Raw genomic sequence first — 23131 nt, 5'->3', positions numbered from 1 at the left:
TGCACTATGGTGGGAATGTAAATTGATACAACCACTATGAAGAACAGTATGGAGGTTCCTTAAAAAATGAAAAATAGAATTACCATATGATCTAGCAATCCCACTACTGGGCATATACCCAGAGAAAACCATAATTCAAAAAGAGTCATGTACCGCAATGTTCATTGCAGCACTATTTACAATAGCTAGGACATGGAAGCAACCCAAGTGTCCATCGACAGATGAATAGATAAAGAAGATATGGCACATATATACAATGGAATATTACTCAACCATAAAAAGGAATGAAATTGAGTTATTTGTAGTGAGGTGGATGGACCTAGAGTCTGTCATACAGAGTCAAGTAAGTCAGAAGGAGAAAAACAAATACCGTATGCTAACGCATATATATAGAATCTGAAAGAGCGGAACTGATGAACCTAGTGGCAGGATAGGAATAAAGATGCAGACGTAGAGAATGGACTTGAGGACTCAGTGGGGGAAGGGGAAAGTGGGATGAAGTGAGAGAATAGCATTGACATATATACACCACCAAATGTAAAATGGATGGCTAGTGGGAAGCTGCTGCATAGCACAGGGAGATCAATTCGATGCTTTGTGATGACCTGGAGGGATGGGATAGGGAGGGTGGGAGGGAGGCTCAAGATGGAGGGGATATGGGGATATATGTATACATATAGCTGATTCACTTTGTTGTACAGCAGAAACTAACAGAATATTGTAAAGCGATTATACTCCAATAAACATGTGGGGGGAAAATGTGTATAGTTAGGTGTGTTGCCAGTGTGAAACTCAGCAAATATGATCCAGGAATTCTGCCATCTTAGAAAATATCTTTTGAAGATAATGAGAAATTTTGAGATAAATTTTTTACAAATTGAGACCTCAGTATTTACTCTTAAAACTATTACCTTTAGGGGCAAAAAGACCTAAGTGAAGAAAAATCAGATGAAAAGCCCACATTTTCATTTCATTAAATTAAAATTTAATTTATACTTATACTTTGAATTTTCTCTCTCCATCACCTCTTTCAGATATGAAACAAAATACATGAAAGGGAAATTGCATATTTTAAGTATTCTCAAGCAAAAATGTACGTTCCTACTAGAACATTAATCTCATCCTTCATAATTAACTATTGCAGTTTTCTTTCATCAGGCTCTGACCTTTAAGGTGTTCCTGTTGTGTGTGTTTTTAATGCCTAACTTTTCCAGAAAATGTACAGAGGTCATAATGAGGCATAATTATATACAGTATATAATTTTCTTTTGCCTTTTTCAAGTGCTAATTTAGCTATCATTTCTTCATATCGAATTTTTGTAAGAAATACTTTTAAAAATGAAAAGTCCTTTCTTCAGTTTTGGCATGAGTTATATGTTCAATATATAATATAGACAGGAAATTTAGTAATATACATATGGATGTTAAGTAAACTCTGTAAAATAAATCCTTATTTATCTAGATGGGAAATGAGTTTCTGAAACAGCTTTTTTCCTCCACACACACTCTGCTTTTATGAAAAGGAAACAAGTAATAACTAGCCTGCTGTATGGTCAGGACACCCAAGGTGGCCGTTCTCTTTGCTCTCTGTACATCCCCTGCTCGACCAGTCACTGCCTCACCTATACCTTACTCACCTGACTGACCTTCCTTCTCAATCGTAGAGCCTAATCAGGAAATGCCTGTGTACTTGCCCTTGGCCCCAGCTAGCAATTATTCTAATTTTTAGATCAGGACTATCTCCACTATGTTGGTTTATCAAAGGGGCTGTGAGGGGTGCGCCCCTCTGGGGTTTCCCTGGCAACCGATGGGCCAACTTGATGTCATTTCTCCCTATAACTGGTACTCTCCCTCTTCCCCTGGTAGTGAAGATTACTGCCATATCCTGCCCACCGCCTGCTGCACGCAGTGGGGTGTTGCTACAGGATTTTGCTTTAGATGTGTAAGCTCCCCCATCCATTAAACCATTTATGTCTCTGTCACTGACGCCGGGCTCTTCCCTTGGTCTTGAGGTTGGGCAAGTACAGGGCTTGCAGGTCTGCAGGGTACAGCCCCTCACCTACCTCTCCAGTCCTCAATTTCCTTATTGTAAAACAGGCATAAAATTAGCACAGTGCCTGGCACATAGTGGGCACTCAAGTAATAATGATTTATTTGGTTATTATTTAGATTGATTTAAAAAATAATATCCAGAGTGTGTTTACTGACTTAGTCTGATTTCCTATAATTTACACATTTACCATACTGGACAATAATTGGTAATCATTATGCTGCTGAATCATCAAAGGTTACATTTTTTTAAAAAAATGGTTAAGTTGCCAGGAAGTCATACATAACTTAAAAAATCAGACCCTTAAGTTAAGAAGAAGAATATTCTGATGTTCAATCATTCTGAACCAATCAGAATCTGTAATCTTTTATTTTTTAAATATAGCAATTAAATATTTCATTCACGTTGAACAATGCCACTTAGCCTTTAAATAATTAGTAATTTTACATTCTGTAAAATATTTTTCCATATAGTTTGTATCATTAGTATATTATAAGAGAATAATCCTAAACTTAGAACACTGAACAAAGTACTAGAAGAGGGGCAAATGGTATACATGTTAAAAAGGACCTGTTTCTGAAAAGTTAAGGAGCTCGTATTTTACAAAAGCTTGCTGTATCATCAGTCATTTGAGATTGGCAAGGATGAGAGAACCTATATGAAGACTGATTTGATTTTCACACCATTTTAAGGACAAGATAAAATTCAGCAACTTGGATTTCTATATAAAAAGACACTTTAAAATAAATGAAACATACTTGCAAGCAAGCAAACATGCACACACAGAGGGAATTATTTGTTTTGAATTGCTGACAGTGAAAGTAACTTGATCAACTAATAGAACCAGACTAATTCTATAAACCTTAGAGTATTTTTTTATAAACCAGTGGTTAGGGAATATAGGGATTTAAAGAGGATCTTATGCATTTTTATGTTCCTAATGCATTATGTTCCTAAACCTAATGTTCCTAATCATTTTAGTCCTTGGATAAATTTTGCGGAATAATATTTGTTTTATGCCAGTAATGGCCCATTTTTTTACAGGGAGGTGGGATTTTTTTTTTTAATGGAAGGTTAAGTGCAAGGACAAATAAATGTTTTAATAACTTTAGTATAGTTGTTATTAAATCATGTAATTAATTAGTAATACTTTTTATTAAATTAATAAAATCCATTATTATGTGTCTTGGTGGTGTGGAAAAAATACCAAATTTTACATCTGGTGATACTAGTCCAAATTTCCCACATAAAATAGGTCAAGAAGGAAAAAGAACAATGCCACAGTCTATAAAGTTGATGAACATGGCAGCTTATGTAGTAGAGACACAAAATGTTTTGTGAGCATCTGGAAAATCTTGATGTTCCATATCTTATGCCTCTGTAGTTAACAAGGAGTGAAGTTACTTAGGCTAAATCATCAAAATGAGCCATTTCACCAATGTAAGTTTGAGGCCAAGTTTTGTTGCATTTTACATCTACTTCTCTTAAATTCACATTTTTTGAAGAACGGACTCACCAGAAAGCACAAGTTCTTTGTGGCTGCGGAGCATCTGGGGCTGTACATCCACACACAGGGGCGTTGATTCTCTTGTTCTTTGGAAGTCCTTTCCCAGGTTTGGGGGCACTTCCTTTCAAGCAAGAGAGTGCAAGCCTCCGTATCAGTGGTTCGTAAACATGACGTCACAAGGGATTTGTAACCAATAACAAAGTACCAATATTTAGGAATCACTTTTTGTTTAAGTATGAATTAGATTGTCTTCAAAGAATTAGCTATACATAGACTAATGTCACCCCACTCAGCTGCATTAAGGTCCCCTTCATGAGTTGGGGAGAAGGGGGCACGGCCTTTCCTGACTGGAAGTTGCTAATCAATGCTTGGCAAAAGTTGGAAGTGTCTCACACGTGGGAACACCTTCCATGTTGTGTGTGTTGCAACAGAAGAGAGACTGAGAAAAGTTGCTTTGAAGTCGCATGCCCTGGCTTACTTCAAAACACAAGTACAAACAGTCCTCATGTTTTCTGCTTTGGTGAGGGCCCATTAGTCAAGGATCAGAATGGTCTCGAGGCATTGGCCAAAAGGCCTTGGCCAGAGAAACCTTAACATTGTGGGCCTGACTTGCATCTGTCACTTGTTATTTTACTCTGGAAATGCAAATACATGACAAGTCTCAAATTAAGAGGCTGTTGCTATATGCAAGGCAGTGGCTGCTTTTTAAGAAAGAGAAAGTGGCTAAAAGACCACTGTCTTTGAGTGTCCCCTCTCTAGGTAGATGGCAGTGGGAGATGGCAGTGCTGTCAAAAGTGAATTAAGAAAAAAAGTAAAGGGACTTCCCTGGTGGCGCAGTGGTTAAGAATCCACCTGCCAATGTAGGGGACACGGGTTCGAGCCCTGGTCCAGGAAGATCCCACATGCCGTGGAGCAACTAAACCCGTGTACCACAACTACCGAGCCTGCGCTCTAGAGCCCGTGAGCCACAACTACTGAGCCCACGTGCCACAACTACTGAAGCCCACGTGCCTAGAGCCTGTGCTCCACAACAAGAGAAGCCACTGCAATGAGAAGCCCGCGCAGCGCAAGGAAGAGTAGCCCTCGCTTGCCACAACTAGAGAAAGCCCGAGCGCAGCAATGAAGACCCCATGCACCCAAAAATAAATAAATAAATTTATAAAAAAATAAAAATAAAAAATGGATGTTCTTTAAAAAAAAAAGGTAAAGAAAGACTGTTACCTTTGAACATCTATTCAATAAGAGTGTCGTTACGTATGACCACAGCAGGGTGTGTGGTGAGTAATTATTTCCTTAGTAAATTCAGATTGTTATTTATGACCAGCCCCTAGGAAATGCAAGTGTATCTTAAACAGTCTTTGATCATGGTTTCACCTTTGTTTGGGTTGAAAAATAAATTTGAAAATCCTGACTCTGAAATGGGTTGGTTTTAAATTTCTTTGGACTACTTTAGAAAAACATTCAGAAAAGGGATTCCAGTTTACTGGTGAATCGAAGTGAGTTTAGGTTGTGTCAATTTTCCTGATGGTTTTGATTGAACTTAATGACTTAGTCTGTAACTGAGTAACCCTTTAAATCAAACCCAGCCTGTAATAAGTGAACCAAATTTAAATCCTTAAACCAACTATGGATGTAGAACAATCTTTAAGTTTATGAAACAAAGCACACTTCATTTTACTAAGGACACATGAAATTGAAATCGAGAACTCAATAAAATCTAGAAAGCAAAAAATAACTATTGCAGGTGCTAATAACTTACATTGATTTTGCAAATGAAAATCTATCTACCTCTAAGAAAATGGTGTCAGAATTTAGGGTACTGTAGACCAGGGATGAGAAAACTTTTTCTGTAACGGGCCAAATAGTAAATATCTTAGGCTTTGCAGGCCATATGGTCTCCATCACAACTACTTAATTCTGCAATTATAGTGCAAAAGCAGCCATAGACAATATGTAAACAAATGTGTGTGGCTGTGTTCCAATAAAACTTTATTCATGGACACTAAAATTTGAATTTCATGTAATTTTCACATGTTATGAAACACTTTTGATTTTTTTCAACCATTTAAAAATTTTAAAACCATTCTTAGCTCATAGGCCAAACAAACAGGCAGTGGGCCAGATTTAGCTCACAAACTGTAGTTTGCTGACCCCTGTCTTAGCCTAATGAAGCATGAGCTGTAAGAGTAGGCAGGGAACTTCCAGACACATGAAGAATGTCAGTGGATCATTCGCCCTTCAATAAAGAGTAGCCATTGAACATAACATCACCTATGTACTCTCCTTGACAAAAAACTTTACCCTGAGTTGAATGAGAAAACTGAAAAAATCCAGACTGTGGGTCATTCTATAAAACTGGACTGGGTTCTTCAGAAATGTCAGTTATGAACCACCAAAGAAAGAAAGAATAAAAGCACAGGGAAACTGTTCAAGATTAAAAAGATAGGAAAACTAAAAGCAATGTGTGACCTTTGCTTGGATCCTGGGTTAAAGCAAAAAAACAACTGTAAAAGGACACTATTGGGGCATTTGGAGAAATTCATTTGAGTATGTATTATCAGGTATTATTGTATCAATGTTAAGTTTCTTGGGTGGGAGAACGGTGTTGTGGACTTGTAGAATAATGCCCTGCTCTTAGGTGATACATGCCGCAGCATTTACAGATCTGCAATTTAATTTCAAATGGTTTGATCACACAAAAGTGTGTGTGTGTGTGTGTGTGTGTGTGTGTAGAGATGAAACAAATGTGGTAAAATATTAGGATTAAATAAATCTGAGTGACGAGGATGCGAATATTACTGTACTAGTCATTCAACTTTTATAGGCCTGGAAATATTCAAAATAAAAATTGGACAAAGAATATATAGAAAAACAGAGACAGCTGTAAATTTAGTTGGTTCAAGTTAGAAAAATTTGAAAGATAAGAATTATATGGTACTTGAAAAATTAAGTATTTGTTAAAATTCTAAAAATAATACCAATTCCATTTAGAAATTAAAACAATCTGACTTATAAGAAACAGCTGGATCATTTCAGTGTGTTCTGATATTTTCGTCTAATTTGTTCCCAGGAAAATTACAGCATTGGTAAAACCTGAGTTGGGCTAATCAAACACAACAAAGTTATTAAACTAAGCTTCTCAAAAGCCCTTAAATTAGATTGTTCTGTTGTTGCATAAAATGCATATTTATTCAGTGACCAGAAATCTGAAATATATTTTTTCTGCAATTAAAACTTACAAATACAAAAACCACTTCTAGTAGTCAAATCCAGGTAATTCTGCATATTGTTTGCTCACTAGATTTTTGAAAATGTAGGGAAACAACATAGGAAACAAAATAAATGAGTCCTCTTTTAATTTGGAGAAATTACCCTATTCAAGGACATGAAAGGTACTTTCACAAAAAAACTGTAAACCCTTTGTAGGCAGAAGCCGTGTGTTAGTTGCCTTTGTATCTCTAACGCCAAACACATTGCCTCACACACGTAGCCAGTCAATGAATGAATGTTGTTGAATGACTGGATGAATAAATGGAGTGGGGGGACCCTGCTTTATATGGAAACAGGTTAGGTTCAGATTTGACGTAAGGAAAGGATTCAACATGACTCCGGCACTGGACTGGGCCACTGAAGGAAGTAATGAATTCTTATTTATTTACTTATTTATTTATTTATTGAAATTTACAATAATAGAATAAACATATATCTTGGATATATTTTGAGAGAAAACTTACCACTTAAATGTCCGGATATTTTTCTACATGTATGATGGGCAAGACAGTTCCTCAGTTTCAAGGATACTGCCTCTTAACATTCAGTCAGGTTTAAATGGATCTGAAAATCATGACAAATGAAGGGTGGTGGAGGGAACCGAAGAACAGAAATCACAGCAGCTGGGAGAGGATGACTAACTGGTCTCTCTCTTCGGGGTTGCCAGGAGAAAGGAGCAGAAATACTCTGAGTGGCTCATCAGGACAGAACTAGGACCACTGAGTAAAACTAAAGGCGAGGGGAAAGCAGAACTATGCAGATTTTAGCAACCTAAGAAATAACTTTCTAACAAAGAGACGCATCCAACGGCGGGACAGCTTGCCTTGACAGACAATGAACCACTGTCACTGAAAGTGCGTAGGCAGAGTTGGTGCGACAGTTTTCAAGGCTGCCTGGTGGGGGGCAGGGGTGTCGTGCCTACCTAGAGTGAAGGAGTGAGGCTATTCCATCACTTCCAGCCTGAAAAAGCACTGTTCAATAAACCGGAAAGTCATGCTACAAATTTGGTGTCAATACTAAGCAGATAATTAAAAAACACATATTTTCAGTACCTCAAAGTCTTCAATGAGCACACAACAGGTAAACAGAACATCTCGGTCAGTTTGCTCTTCAAATGTTTTACCAATAGACTTAAACTTGGCATTGTTAATTACTACGCAAGGAAAATTTAGGTTGTCTCAGCATATAAAGTAATACCGTACCTCAACGGAGCTCCAGAATGCTCTTAGGTATTTCAGAGGCTCCAGGATTTGTTCCTTCTCTATGGTCTGGCTGCTAACCCTGTGTACTCTGTGATAATCTCGAGCCTAGCTTATTTTCTACAGCTGCCCCCTAACGAGGCATTTACCTCTAATCTCTTTCCCCTGTGTTGAATACTGCAGCTAGATGTCTGCCTAAAACCCCTTTTGAACAAATTGCTACCCATTAAAAAGCCTAGAATGATTCATCAATTTAGAAATATGTATGGAAAAGATTAGAAGAGGCATAACAATACAAATAGTTATTAAGTGGCAGAACTATAGGCTATTATTTTTTAAATGTTCTTGGTGTGGTACTAATAAAGTTCTAATAATAAGTAAAATCAGGTGCAAAACAAAGACGATACAAAGTTTCCTTACTACTTAGCATATTACATACAAAAGCTCCAACCTAACATTTTAAAAGACCTTTCATTAAGTCTCACAATTTACTGTTTCTCCTACTATCCCTGCAATAAAGCTGCACTATTTTCTACTGTCAAACTTCCGGCTCTCTTTTAACCCTTTTTTTCCTCCTCGTCCTTCATCGCTGTTTCTGTCTTTGTGCCTCTTTCACTGCTTTCTTCTCTTCCTCATGTACAGGACAACTACTGAATCTCACTGTGTGTTCACCTCGTCCATAATGTAGGTAAGCCTCCTGAGGGCAGGGCTTTTGTTTGTTCATCATTGCATCCCCTGCATCTAGAACAATGCCTTGCAGGTAAAAGATGTTAATGAATTATCAGTTGAATGAATGATTGTCATTACTGTGACTCTCTGAATCTACATTGTTTCTTTTTGAAATTTGATATAAACTGATTATATATTGTATGGTTTTATATTGCATTTCATCATTTTTCTAATTGTTTATAAGTGTTTTAGTGTAGGTTTCTCAAAATGAATAGATAAATATCATCCATATTACCTAATTCAATACTTCAATTCAGCAAATGTTTATTCAGTACCTACTATGTGTCAGGCACTTTAGTAGGTATTAGGATATAAATTCAAAACTACATTTAACAAGAGCAATAAAGACTAAATGGAATATTTCTTAGCTAATTTCTTTTACACAAAATAAATACACCTGAAATTTATAGTCTAAATCAAAAAATAATCAACTTTTTTATACTTCTCTACCATCTTTCCATCAAACCCATTCAAAATAATTATATAAAATAAATACAAGATATGCTAGGTATCCTGAAACCCAACACTAAACCATTAATGATAAGTAGAAATAAAATATCTAGGATAAATTTTTATTGGTTTAGGGGAACCAGCATTTAATCATTTGCATTCCAAGATCTTTATAGTTACCAGAAAGATTTTGGAAATTGTGACAGCCTCATGTGTAGTTTAAGTAATTTTAAGTCTCTTATACAATATGGATATTTTGGAAGCTGCTACATGTCACATTTTTCCAGAACCAGATGCAATAATTTGGTAAAGAACACAGGTAGAAGAGATCACTAATTTTCCTTTTCCCCCAATAAACTATGTTTATTATGCCAATTTTAATTACCATGCAATCTAATGGATTTAAGGCTTATATTTTCCACATCACTAGACATCACAAAAATGAAAGCATTTTATACTGTCATTATACATCAGTGTTTGTACTTGGTTATACATATATACAGAAATTATTCACACATCTTAACCTTGCTATTTCCTCCTTTCAAACCAACATAATTTTACCGTGAAAGCAGCTTTTTAATAAATGGTATAAGAAATACAGCAAGGCACACTTTTTTAAAAAACTTTTTTCTCATTGCCACCTCAAGAAGCATAAAAAACAAAAATGTTGTACATAATTTAATAGTAGAATGTCACCAGTTTATAATATACAACACCATATAGTTGTTTCCTGAAGTGCTGCATAGATTATTATTTTTAAAAGGAAATAAATAAAATGGCGCTTTTAAAAGTTGCTTAATTTTGAAAGAAGGGCCAGTGTTTCTTCCCTATGCTGCAATCAAATCAAATGTTGGCCTTTTACGTAAACCTCTTTCCATGAACATAGGCATCATACCATAAAAAAATCCAGACTGAAATGTGAAATTGGTCAAGTACCAGCGCGGGGGGGGGGGGGGGTCATTCCAGACAGGTGAATTTAATGGACCATCAATTTGGTGAACTCCAGAATTTTAGAGAGTAGATGGGGAGGGGAGAAGGCAAACTGAAAAGTCTCTCTGGAGAGGTGGGGCCGGTAGAGGTAGCTTGGGACAGGAATCCATGGGAGAACAAGCAGCTTTGCTGAACTTCAAAGACAACCACCTAAAGAGAACCAGTGCACACATCCAGATCACAAGGCTCATGTGGACAACCGCATTCGGAAGAAAGATTCATCTTGGGAGAGGTCAATGTAACAAATGGCAGTGACACGATGGAACCAGAGACCAGCCCAGGGCGGAAATATGAGGCCACCCCTGAGTTGCAGCCAGGCTTACCTACAAGAAACACAAAAGTGACAAGAAAAGATTTCAGAAGTGTCTGTTTCATTTGCAAAACTGAGCCCCTTTGAAGAACAATGAAGGCTGCCATTTAGAACTACTTGCTAATGTTCTGAAATAAAAGGATACATAAAATATAGTGATTTTAAAAGCCCAAATGTTTCAGAATCAATGTGAAAAACATATATATATTTTAAAAAGACATAGTTTTAAAGAAAAGAAAAATCATCAAGTTTGATCTTTTCTCTGGATCTCACCTATTCTTTTGCTTGTGAACTCAGTTTTGAACACTCAAGAAGCCTCAAATCAATATGAATATGTGAGGCTGCCAATGCCAAGTGATGCAGAAAAGTATCAACAGTGATTCACAAACTGGGAGCCTTGACCCTCGGGTTTAACCTTTCCTTCAATCACTATATGTGTGACAGTGGAATTGAACAATTCCATTATTTTATAATGCGGAAATATTCATAACTGTGATAATCCCAAATGCTTCAGTCTCTTGCCTATAAAAGGATTCAACTGGGGCTTCTAGCTCAAATAGGAATGCATTTCATTTAAAGCACAGACAGCATTGTGCAAATGAGAATGATTCAATTATTTCTGTACATCTGATGGCTCAGATACAAATTTGTTACAAACTCAATTGGTTCTTCATATTTCTGAGTAGCTAAAAGCAACCTGTCGAGTGTGAGGAACAATTAAATTCCAGGTTTAGGCAATGCAGGGTACAATTACGTTAGGTCCTCTGACCAGCTTTCAAATATAGCAAGGCTTTTGCTTGTATGGGTTTAAACTGAGTTCTGAAGTCTGATGTCTGATGTCAGGTTGCTTTACTGTCCTTCTAGAAGTAAATGTTCTCATTCTTTCTGTCTTGCTCTCTCTTTCTCTATAATCTTGCAACCCGTTTAAGAGCCAGAAAAACTTGAGCAAATGTGGTTTGGCTGGAGCCACAGGATGTTGGGGAGAGAAGGCAAATTATCAAAAACAGGGAGACAGACAGGAACAGATGGGACGAAATTTGGTACAGTAAAATAACGCAGTAACTCAAGAAAGCATGGTGCATTGTTCAAATGCTGAGGACACGACTCATTTGAAATCTGGCCACTGAGTAGGAAATCCTTAGGTGAGGCAAATACGGTCTCACTAAATGATGGTATTTAAATTCCTCTGCATAATCAAGACTTTCAACTTGGCCCACGTGGAAAGGGGCAGGACAAACTGGCTGAGACAAAGATCTGGGCTGTGCGTGTGTGTGTGTGTGTGTGCACGCGTGTGTGCCCATGTGTGTGTGTGCCCACGTGTGTGTGTGCCCGTGTGTGTGTGTGTGTGTGAGAGAGAGAGAGAGATGGGTGATGCCCAATAAAATCTTTGTTATTTGGCATGGCAGGGCTCATTATTCAGAAGTGCTAGATAATTAGAAAACACTTCACATCCACCAAGACCTTGATTTATTAAAGTGATTTTAAAGGTAAATATGCTAAGATTACACCTATGTTGTTTAGTGAAAAATTAATACTCTTTCACCAAGAGTAGTTTCTTAAACTTGCTTGGTCAGCTTTGGGTCACGTTAAACACTTAATGTCAATCCAACTAATAGAATAAGAATGTGTTGTGTACATGAGAAACGTTTGCTTTTACAGCTTTCCGAGTTTGTAAAAACTGAGCGGCAGCACTTTTCACTGTGTATGTGTATACTTGAGCATGTACGAATACAAGTGATTGCCTAAAATCTAAAATCTATAGGCCAACTCTTTGCAGACCAATAAAGTAGGAAAGGCAATAGAGCTAAGAAGTTCTGAAGGAAATAGATACATCCTAAGTAAATACAGTACCCCCACACACTAAAACAAGCCCGAAGAGCAGAGCAAACCGCAAGGAAAAACAGCGTGTACACTGGCTGAACATGGTGAGTTCAATTTTTGTACTGCAGGATTCATCCAGCCTGAAGTTTACGGTTAAATCATTCACCAAAGCTCAGAGGCTTACGATGAGGATTATGAAGAAATAACTATCAGAATACAGCAAAAAGATGAGTGCAAAGTATACCTCTCAGGCAGGTCCTAGGAGGCTCCCCAGAAAAACATTATATGCTTCCCCAAAATCAGGCAGAAATATCTGGATGTATCCAGTTACCTTTCCTTTGATGTGATTTGCTGTAACTGACCTCTCTATTTTTGTAGAAACATGACACATATATGAAAATAGTGAAAAGCACAGCAGTGTACCCGGAAATCAGTGCAAATGCATACTGTGTTAGATCGTGTTGAAATTTCTCAGTTTCAGTGGGTTTTTAATTAGAACACAGTAAATGAAAAACGTGTTCCAAAAATTTTGAAAAAAAAGTTTGTTACTGTTGCAGACTGTAACTGCTGTTCTAAGTTATAGCTCTTCTAGAAGGCATTACAATAATTTCATCATCTGAGAACTTATTTCTGGGGAAAAAAAGCAAACTGAATTCGGTGAACGTTATTTTCCTGATAAAAAGAGCACCCCAACTGATGGTTTTCAAATGGCTTAAAAAAGTAGAGCTTTTTCTTATAGGAAGAACAATGACAACAGTCAAGCTTTTATAGACATGAAACCTCTTATTTACCAAATAATTTTACTATGTATTCCTGACATTTAACACAGAAGGCATGTCAGCATTTTGAGATAAAATAACTTGTCCTGGTTGGTAGTATTTTAACAATAGGTAAATATTTACACCAGGTGCCCAGTGTTAATGACTGGTGAAAAGTTTAGGCATCCAGATGTTTCTCTACATGATACTGGAAAAACTGAATAGGCCCAGTAAATATGGCTACCTAAATGGCCTTAGGCTGATAACAAGTCACTGGGGGGCGATGTGAGTTCTGCAGAAGTAAAATCAGGCTGCTTCTCCTATTGCCTGAGATCAGCCAGGCATTGAACCACAGGGTCCCACAAAATATTGCTAAATGGAAAGTGGGCTGGCTTATAGTTTTACACTGTGCATGCCTGTAAAATGTGAGGATTACACAGATCCATCAGCATATTCCCATCCCTGAGTCTAAAGATGGAGCTGTGAGTCATTACATTTCATTCCAATTCTATATCTGTGTAGGGGAGAGAAGAAATCCCCGGAGCATCTAAAAGGGAGGAGTGCACCCCATAGGCTTCTCCAGTGCCAGAGCTTCTTGAGACCAGATCTCAGCATGACTGGTGACTTGAGGGTCACAGTCACATGATGTCGTGCTCAGAGTGGTGTTGCTTTCAAGCCTTGATCCCCTTTCAGAAAACAGAAATCAGCCAGGCTCTACCGGCCCTTTTGCGGAGGTTAGCAGAGCCGGTGGTACAATTGGTTCTAATAGAACTTGTTTTGAAGCAGCTTATGGAATCGCAGTTGTTCTTCCTTAATGGTCAGTTTTACAGCATACTGATAGAGAATGTGGTTATAGGGTGGACATGTTTCACAGAAAATACATTTCTCTCTCTCCTACTTTTGTTCTCCCTTGCAACCAATTGTAAATAGAGTCTGAAACACAGAAGATTAGTTGAGCTATATTAGTAAGTAGGATGCTTTTCTTCAATTTTGCATACTGAGTTTATTTTTAGGGTATATATATGGTATAGATTCCCCCCCTCACTCCCCATTTCTAGCAGCTCTACACAGAATCACACATTTTAATGAGCTGAGGGCACAGGTGTTACAGGAAAAAAAGTAATGATGTTTGCCATTCATCTTTCAAATTAAATAATGTGTTTTTAAATAGTAACTTTTTTCATAATACATTATGGGAACAACATTTATCTGTCACATTTTAAAAGATGTATTTGTAATAAATGTAAATTACTTTTAGAAAATCAGTAATTAGGCTCATCAAAAAATAAACAATCTGCCACAAAAAAGATAATCTTTAGCATAGTTAAGTGTAATAACTGTTATTTGAATAAGTTAACAAATTAGGGTAGATTGCTTCTGTAATTCATTTCCTATAGCACGAGTTTAGGTTACTGCATTAAGCTTCTGGAGTACGGGTGGAGACAGCATTCAGCACCTCACACTTCGGTGAAATACAACTCTCACATTCAAAAACTGAAATCTTCTTCTTTAAACTTGATTGAGAAAGTATATTCATCATTGGGGCTTAGAAACGGGAAATAACAGAATTTTTGTGTCACTTTTAGAGCTGTATCATCATATCAGAATTATCAATCAATAGCTGTCTTCTTAAACATGAAGAGTAGAATGACTTTCTCAAAAAAATTGGATGGAAATCAGCCTGTCACCTTCAGGCAAAATTCAAAAATTCTGTTCTTATCAAAACACCATTAACTTGTCACGTATTCTCTCCGCATTTGCTTTCTGAGCCTGTTCTCAGTCTCTGTGTGGATAAATAAAAGCCTCTTCTTTAACATCAGCTTTCCCCTCCTATTTGAATCCTCAGACTTGGTCCTGATTAGGAGCTGTGACAGCACAGCCTTCCACCGGGGAAGCAAATGTGATGATAGTTACGTTAGACAGAAGCGTAAAAGGAAGGCTCAGATCAGGAGATGCAGCCTTTAACCGAATCGTTGTTCATCTCCAGGCACTGAAGGAAGCGGGCATCTCTGTGCACAGAAGCTGAAGCGGGGAGCACTGTCACTGTGCATGCATTCTGATCAGAGGGTATAATTGCAATTTTCAGAACCTTTTTTCCTCCCTTAATGGAAGAATTTGAGGCCCTACATTATTTGACTACCTCCTCAAATTTTTTATTCTTCTTGCCATAACGATGTAATAAAGGTAATGTTGCTAAAAATGTCAATTGTGACTGTTTTCTCCCCCTTTTGCTTCATAGTTACTTGCATTGTTGGGAGTATTTCTTTCATCTAAATGTCTTATTCAGGTAAATATCTGCCATGAACAGCTATCCTGACTAGTCTTTTCTCCTATCATAGCTTTGTTGACTAAAATTCACATTTTAAGTATGTATATATTAAATATATGTTAAAATATATCATATATATATATATATATATATATATAAAAACATGAGGACTATACGCACCTTTCAATGAGATGATTTTCATGCTTGGAGAGGGTTACATTCTACCTATGCATATTTCTATGTCGTTCTTCATGAAGGTTCAGAAGATTTTCTTCACAGGTTAAAGTTTTGGGGTTGGGATGCAATGCAGCCGTGTCTTTTGGCTGCTTTGCCTTCGAGGAGAATCCAGGAACTCTAGACTGGGCTGAAGAAGCATCATGTTCTTCTGGCCTTCCAGACTCACCTGAGTTTTCTGAACTCTCCTTTGCACCGCTCAGCCTTGAAGGAGTAGTTAACTCTGAGCTTTCTCCATAGACATTAGAAGCTTGGGGTAAACCATCCACTTCCTTTCCTACATCACCTCTCTTTGGAGGGGGAGGACCTGAAAGAGCCATCATGTCTGCATCATCGACGAGGAGAGAAGTATCACTGAACTTGGAAGAGCCTGCTGCTGCTTGCAGTGGCACTGGAGCTTCACTGGGAACTGCAGGTTCATTTGGAAGAGCGCTGGACAAACAGGACTGGTATTCAGCAGGGTCCTCCTCAACACAGGCCTCGAAGAAGCATTCGGTGTCTTCCTTGTCTTCTGAGCCAGAGTCAGTCATGTCCGGTGGCAGTGGAGTGTTGCTCTTCTCTTCTATGTAATTGGTGACCTCCCCGCAATCACTGTCATGAGATGAGAGAGATAAGTATGAATAGAAGTCCCCCTTTCTCAGCTGGATGGGCCGGTGAGAATGTTCCAACACCTTCTCCTTGATTTGAGTTAATGAAGTAGGAGCAGCTGCCTCATTTTCAGGTTGAGATTTACATTTTAGGGCTGTTGAAGCCATGTCAATGATTTCCTTAACAAAGTCGTGTACTGAACAATCTTCGGCATCTTTTTGATGGAAAACATCTGGGTCACAGTTGCAACAGGAAACGTTGTCACTGATAGAAACGGTTTCCTCTGTTTCGCTTTGTTCAAGTGCTAGGCAGCAACGAGCAGATTTTCCAGCCATATTTGGTGCATCATTAGATGAAGGTTTCAGTACCTCAGAGTCCTGTCTATTGATAACACTGGTTTCTGAAGGCAGTTCTGGACAAGACTTCTCAGCGGGAGTAGAAGCAGCACTTTGATTTTCAAAATGGTGGTGATTTTGACATCTCTTTGGAACATGTCTAACCATCTGGGGAACAAATTCCTTTCCAGCAATATCTGAATCATCTGAGCTATCCATAAATGCTCTGCACTTACACAGCTCACTCTCTGAAATCCTTTTCCCGGCTGAACCGAGATTTTCTGATTCCTTTGAAATCTCATTCAGTTTGTCCTTCTGCTTTTCTGGAATACTTTCAATATTGCCATTTTCCATGTCTGCCACATATGGATCTTTATTAACTTCGAAAATATTTTTCTTATTTTCACCCTTTGTCCCTAACTCACAGGTGTGGGGTAAATTCTTACTATTTCCATTATTTTCGGAGAGATGTTTTATGGAGCCATTTAGAAGGGCCTCAATGTTCAGGGTGTCAGAGGAATTGTTCATCTCACTACTACTTACATCCTTACTGCCCTTTATTTCATCACTGAGATTACACCTTCTCTTATCTCTTGTCAAGGAAAACTTCGGTCTAATCCAGGTCTGCAGCTCATTCTTTATATAGTCCAGCCCTGACATCAAGTTGCACTCTTCATAAATTTCATCATCTGTTGCAATACTGGAGTCGTCATCCTCATCTTTGATGCACAGTTCTTCTTCTGTCAAGGTGAGCGTCGAGCTGGAGAGGAGGTCACTGTCATCTTCATCATCAGTGCAGGCAGAGGTGCAAGAGACATTCACGATCATGCTGACATTGACATCACTTTCATCAGCCACTGAACGAGGCAGGCGCTTCCTGAATGATGCATTTGATTCCGGGATCTTGTTCTTGTGTAACACAATATCCTCTGAGCAAAGAGAGAGCTCATCACTGCTGCTAAGTTCTGTAAGAGATGCTGGCGAGTCTTCATTGATAGAAGATGCTATGTCCAATGACAGTTGGCCAGGAAAAGACATCTTTTGGGAACAGCTTTGAAGAGTGATATCGGAAACACTTCGCTTTATCTTTTGCTCCGAAGGGCTCTGGATATTCTCCAAACGATTCAGGAGATCTAATGTTCTTTTACTCAGTTCACCAACTGAGCCACTGCTCACGCTTATGTCCCCAGAGCTGTGACAGCTAAAAAGATCTTCATTGCTTTTATAGGATGTCAACCAACTTTCTAAAGAAGTGCTTCGCTGGAGGCTGTCACTGCCATTTTTAAAGATGCCCAATGCGAATAAATCACCCCCTGGAGAAAGAGACTCAATAGAGGAACTATGAGATAAAAGGGAGAGCTGTTTGGCATTCTGCATGCCACTGAAGGTCTTCTCTACATCACCACTTTTATATGAATTGCGATCCATTTCATGAGATGCACTTGCCAAAATCCTTTCATGGGGAGGTGCATCTGGTTGTAACTCTGTAGCCTGATGTTTAGATTTGCAGGATTTTTTATCAAAATAAAAACCATGAAGCAGGGGATCCTCCACATGTGCTTTTTCACTTTGTGACTGTTTCATTATCATTGGTAATTTGAGTTTTGAGCCTTGGAGGTATGAGTAATCATAAAATGTAAACACATCATGTTTTCCTTGTAATTCTTCTCCCAAACAATCAGGGGTATGTTTGGTAACACTGTTTAAATCTCCAACTTTTCCATTTACACAACCGACTGGTGAAATGGATAACTGAGAGCTATTTGGGAGCTGAATTTGTTCCTCCTCATCTTTAAACTTTTGCTTTAACACGTTAACTGCATCTCCCATTTGTGGGTCCAGATGTTCAGTTTCAGGGTTACTTGGGGACCCATCCACCACATTGTGCAAGCACATTTCAGAGTTGGTAGTGGTTTCAGTGTCTCCTTCACTGACAATTCCACTCTCACTGCCTGAATTCTGACTCACGTCTCCTCCGTGGCATGGGCAGGGCTTCACCAAATTGGAACCCCCTAGAAGATCCGGCAAAGATTTGGCAGATGAAAATGAAGAGTCTTTACTGAGACTCTTAGTTAAAACACTAGACTGTGTCATGCTAGTGAAGGTCGGACTGTTTTTCAGGAATGGGATGTGGTTGTCTTCATAGAGCTCAACATTGTGGAGGCTGTATACTTGGTAAATGTGTGGACTGGACGGGGCAGTGATACTCGATGTACACTGAGATGCCCCGTGGTCACCTGCCTCTTCTTCATAACCAGGGTCCTCACTACCTGTCTCTTCAAGCTTTAAGGAAGGCAAGACAGGTTGGGATTCTTGATCAAGGTCATTCGATTCTTCATTCAAACTAATTAACTTGTTACTTATGTCAGTTTCATCCCATTCCAGGGCATCCTCACTTGTCCCATTTAGGTCCATCAAGCCAGGATCAATCACATTCAAAGTCTCCTGTGTAGGAGAAGCGGAAAAAAAACAAGAATTAGGGAACACAAGCATGAAAATTTTATCCATTCAAAATCTCTTGGAAGAGTCAGGAAAGAAATTTGCCCCAAGCATGAATTTGAAAGATAGCCTAATTATCAGCTCTACTCCTCTCTGGAATAACATCCAAAATTATTGAAAAATGCTTTTCCATCAATAGTAATTTCTCACTGAGGGCAGTAGCATAGATTAAAATGTAAGATTATTACAGTCAAATTGTAATATATGGAATTAGCCATTTCCCATTGATTCTTCTATCAATACATTTTTAACCTTGGATTGGGTGAAGATAAAACTGTCAGGTAAATAAAGGTAAAAAGGGTATAGCTTATGACATCTTTTAGGGAATATTCACTCTGATATTATCTCAGTTCTGGAGTTCATAATGGAGTACTATCTGCAGCCACATATGGTGAACCCCCTCCTGCTTCTATTCCTGGGTTCTCCACTTGAAGCAGCTTCTGCCTGGGAAAAGAGAATAGAGTTGTGTCTACCTGTAGAGCCATTCACAGGCCAGAGGCTCTCACGTGTCTATCTTTTCCACTGTCTTCCCTTTCAGCATTCTTCTTCTTCAGAATTTGGCTCTGTTCCCAATCAGACCCAAGATGAGCAACCTCCGACTGGTTTCCGTACCTACATCTTTCTGGACCTTGCGTCTCGGGCCCCAGTGCTGCAGGGCAGCTTCTTAATCACAGTTCTCTCAGTCCCTCTCTTCCCCAGTCCCTCTCTATGACAGAGATTCCACTTTGATCCTTGTTAACTTCTCTCACTATTGCCTCCTTATTTCTAACAGGCACTAACCTCCCGCTCCAGCCCACCTGCAGCCCTACAATAACAACTATCTGAGGACTTCCTGACTCCAGGGATGAAGGAGCCCAGATTCTCTTATGCTGCTCTCTGCCTGCACAGTTGGGACCTTGATCTTTCCTTGGACTTCTTGATTTTAACCCTGCTTGGTGGAGCCTGACACATTCTGGGACATAGAAGCTGAATGCGCTCCTGGACTCTGTATTCCTCCACCATCCTTACTTGCTGGCCAGCTGTCTGGATTCATGCTAGAGCCAAGAGAGGTGATACAGGTACTGCAGGCCCTGACAGGCTCACCCACAAACAGAAACTCAAACAGAACCCTGCGGTTCAGCTTATGCTTATGCAGGGTAACCAGGTGGACGAACAGGATTCTAGAACGATGCAGAGCGGCTGAAGTGCTGACCTGCTGCTAACCAGCTGCATGGCCTTGGGCAAGTTGCTTAACCTTTCCAAGCAGCAGTCTCCTCACGTCACTTTTTCAAGGGGGTGAGCATTATCTATCTTTGGAGATAATTCTGAGTACTAAATGGGCTAATGCTTGTGAAGGGCTGAGGAAGCAGTCAGTATAAAGCAGCTATAATTCTCAGTGCATATGGAGAATTGCTCTAGAGTGGCCTTAATTCATGAAGGGAGAACCCTTCTCATCATTCCTTTCAATTTGCTCTTAAAATCACAAGGGAGGGCTTCCCTCGTGGCTCAGTGGTTGAGAATCTGCCTGCCGGTGTGGGGAACACGGGTTTGAGCCCTGGTCCGGGAAGATCCCACATGCTGCAGAGCAACTAAGCCCGTGTGCCACAACTACTGAGCCTGTGCTCTAGAGCCCGTGTGCCACAACTACTGAAGCCCGCGCACCACAATGAAGGGTGGCCCCCGCTCACCACAACTAGAGAAAGCCTGCGCGCAGCAACAAAGACCCAACGCAGCCAAAAATAAATAAATAAAATAAATAAATTTTTTAAAAATTATAAAAACCACAAGGGATTCATGACATGGTAGGTAGAGAGAGGTGTCCCACAGTATTAACAGGTGAGCATATTTGCATTACAATTCAGAATTATTTTAACAGTCTGGTTGAAAAACAGGCCATGATGCTTTTCTTCCTCAGGAGTGGGAAAAAGGCTTTACCAGCAGCACATTCACAGAACTTTCCTAAGAAGTCCTCAGTCCTTCCGGAAACTAATAGTTGAAGGATACCACACAAACACATTCAGTATAAAATAACCATTAGCGGGCTTCCCTGGTGGCGCAGTGGTTGAGAGTCTGCCTGCCGATGCAGGGGACGCGGGTTTGTGCCCCGGTCCGGGCAGATCCCACATGCCGTGCAGCGGCGGGGCCCGTGAGCCATGGCCGCTGAGCCTGCGCGTCCGGAGCCCGTGCTCCGCAACGGGAGAGGCCCGCGTACCGCAAAAAACAAAAAAACAAACCATTAGCACTTTATTATACTGGTTATGTAAGAGATTATCTGTATAGCTTACTTAAGTTTAAAAGAGTCCAGATACAAAGTAAACATTAATTAAGGGATATTCTTAAATGTTATAACACAATATTCCCTGCCAACGTTACAGCAGTTAATCTAGTACACTGGCCGTCACCACGCTCACTTAGGTATGGAGTATGTTCACCGTGATGAATTTTTATTAGAATTTCTGTTTATTCTTTGCTTGCTGATAAAGGAAGTACTAACGACCAGTTAGTATGGCTAATGAATGTTAAAATCTTCAGCTGTAGAAACAATCAATCAGTCTAATCAAATAGTATATTAATTTCAAATACTATCTTGGAGACACTGTACTCTGAGAATGCTAATAAATAATTGAACTCGTCTTTCAAAGGAGTTCTCTCTGTAACTTTCTGGTTGACTTTAACATTTAGAAGCACAGATTTTCCGTGAGAGTCCCAAACCGCGGGGCTTACACTAGCTGCAGGAACCTTGCCATCTGGATGTGCGCTGGGAGCTTAGCCCAAGTGATGCCTGTGATTCGGACTTGCCTTCCATGACAGTCATTTTCTGACCAAAGCCTTTATGGCTTTACAAATGCAAGCCTACAAACGTATAAAACTTGCGGCAGCATCTAAAAGAACAAATCTTTTGCTCAATAATGTAGTGAGAGTGGAAAATTTCCATAGGAGAAGTTGAAACTTTTGTATGTAATATTGTCCTTTACCCTTCTTAATTCTTTCTTCCTATAAATCTCTTAAATTTATTGTAACTTCCAAAAAATTTTTATGTCAACTGCGGGGAATATCTGACAAGATCCATTAGAAAATCATTCAATTTAGACTTTAAATTTTACATATCAAAGAAGTGCTACTCACTCTGCCCTCATTCACTTTTTTTCTGTCGTGAATTAAATTCTGTCAATATTTTCAATAAAATCTCCATTTCTTCAAGATTTAACTTCAAACATAAAACATACCTTGGGGGCAAAAAATAGGAAAAGTTTCCAAGAGGAAGGATATTACAATATTTATATAACAGAAAAAGTTGTCTTTGAAAAAAAAAAAAGACATATGTACAGAGTGATGTTAACTGGCTGTAAAATTATTTGGTCAAATGCTCTCTTTGATGATAGCCCAAAATAGCCAATAATCCTCAAGCTAGTTAAGCATTTTTTGTTGTTGTTTTTTCTCTAGAGGAATTGTCTGGTACTTTTTAAAAAGTCACAAATGTTCCTTTCTTTGATAAAGTGATAAATCAAGCATGGATTTAGAAAAAAATCTAAGAATATTTGTGAAGCCAAAAGGATGGTGAGTAGTACACGAGGTTCCAATAGAGAGTCTGGCTTTCCAGAGATAATTCTGAATTAAATTCATTTGTGCCAAGTCCTTTCATTTACAAACTTGTTTCACTGGTGCAGAATTTTGGCCTAAACCAAGGGCTCTATATAAAGAATTACAAACACACACACACACACACACACACACACACACACATACACACACACACATCTTTACAGATCTGCTCAAGACCAAGTGGACTTAATTGGTGTTACTTTATTTTTTATTCTTGGAGGCAGGTTATTTATATTAGTATAATATATGCAGAGAAAGTAACTAAAAAGTGGCTGGAGAAATACGATGATGATGAAAGAACCAATATTCCAGTTGCAGCAAGTAATACATATCTAAATTAATTTCCTTCTGTACTTGCATGACTTTGAGTTAGGTATCCCAGGATTGCATTTCTAGTATTTTGATAATATTTTAGGTTATGGTAGATTTTTATAAGCAATGAGAAACACATTATCAGCTAAAGAGTGGAGACGAAGGAACCTGACATTCTATAAAACAAAAACCCAACAGGGTTCTGATATAGCTACCTCTGAGTTCCTT

General features: G+C 38.8%; 1 protein-coding gene across 1 annotated transcript in view; it reads right to left on the bottom strand.

Moving 5' to 3' along the window:
- Positions 1 to 2594: 2594 nt before the first annotated feature.
- Positions 2595 to 23131, bottom strand: part of AKAP6 (A-kinase anchoring protein 6) — a 607123-nt gene continuing 586586 nt past the window's right edge. The window contains exon 15 of the mRNA XM_089907589.1: positions 2595 to 18955. Coding sequence (XP_089763715.1) covers positions 15575 to 18955 — 3381 coding nt within the window. The 3' untranslated portion in view covers positions 2595 to 15574. The remainder of the gene's footprint in view (positions 18956 to 23131) is intronic.

The sequence above is a fragment of the Delphinapterus leucas genome, chromosome 2 (genome assembly GCF_059928025.1).
Source record: "Delphinapterus leucas isolate spDelLeu-1000000601 "Yukka" chromosome 2, BTC_Dleu_Yukka2, whole genome shotgun sequence".
Classification (NCBI taxonomy): Eukaryota; Metazoa; Chordata; class Mammalia; order Artiodactyla; family Monodontidae; genus Delphinapterus; species Delphinapterus leucas.
The sequence above is the reverse complement of the archived record's forward strand: the minus strand, read 5'-3'. Positions and strand labels throughout refer to the sequence as shown.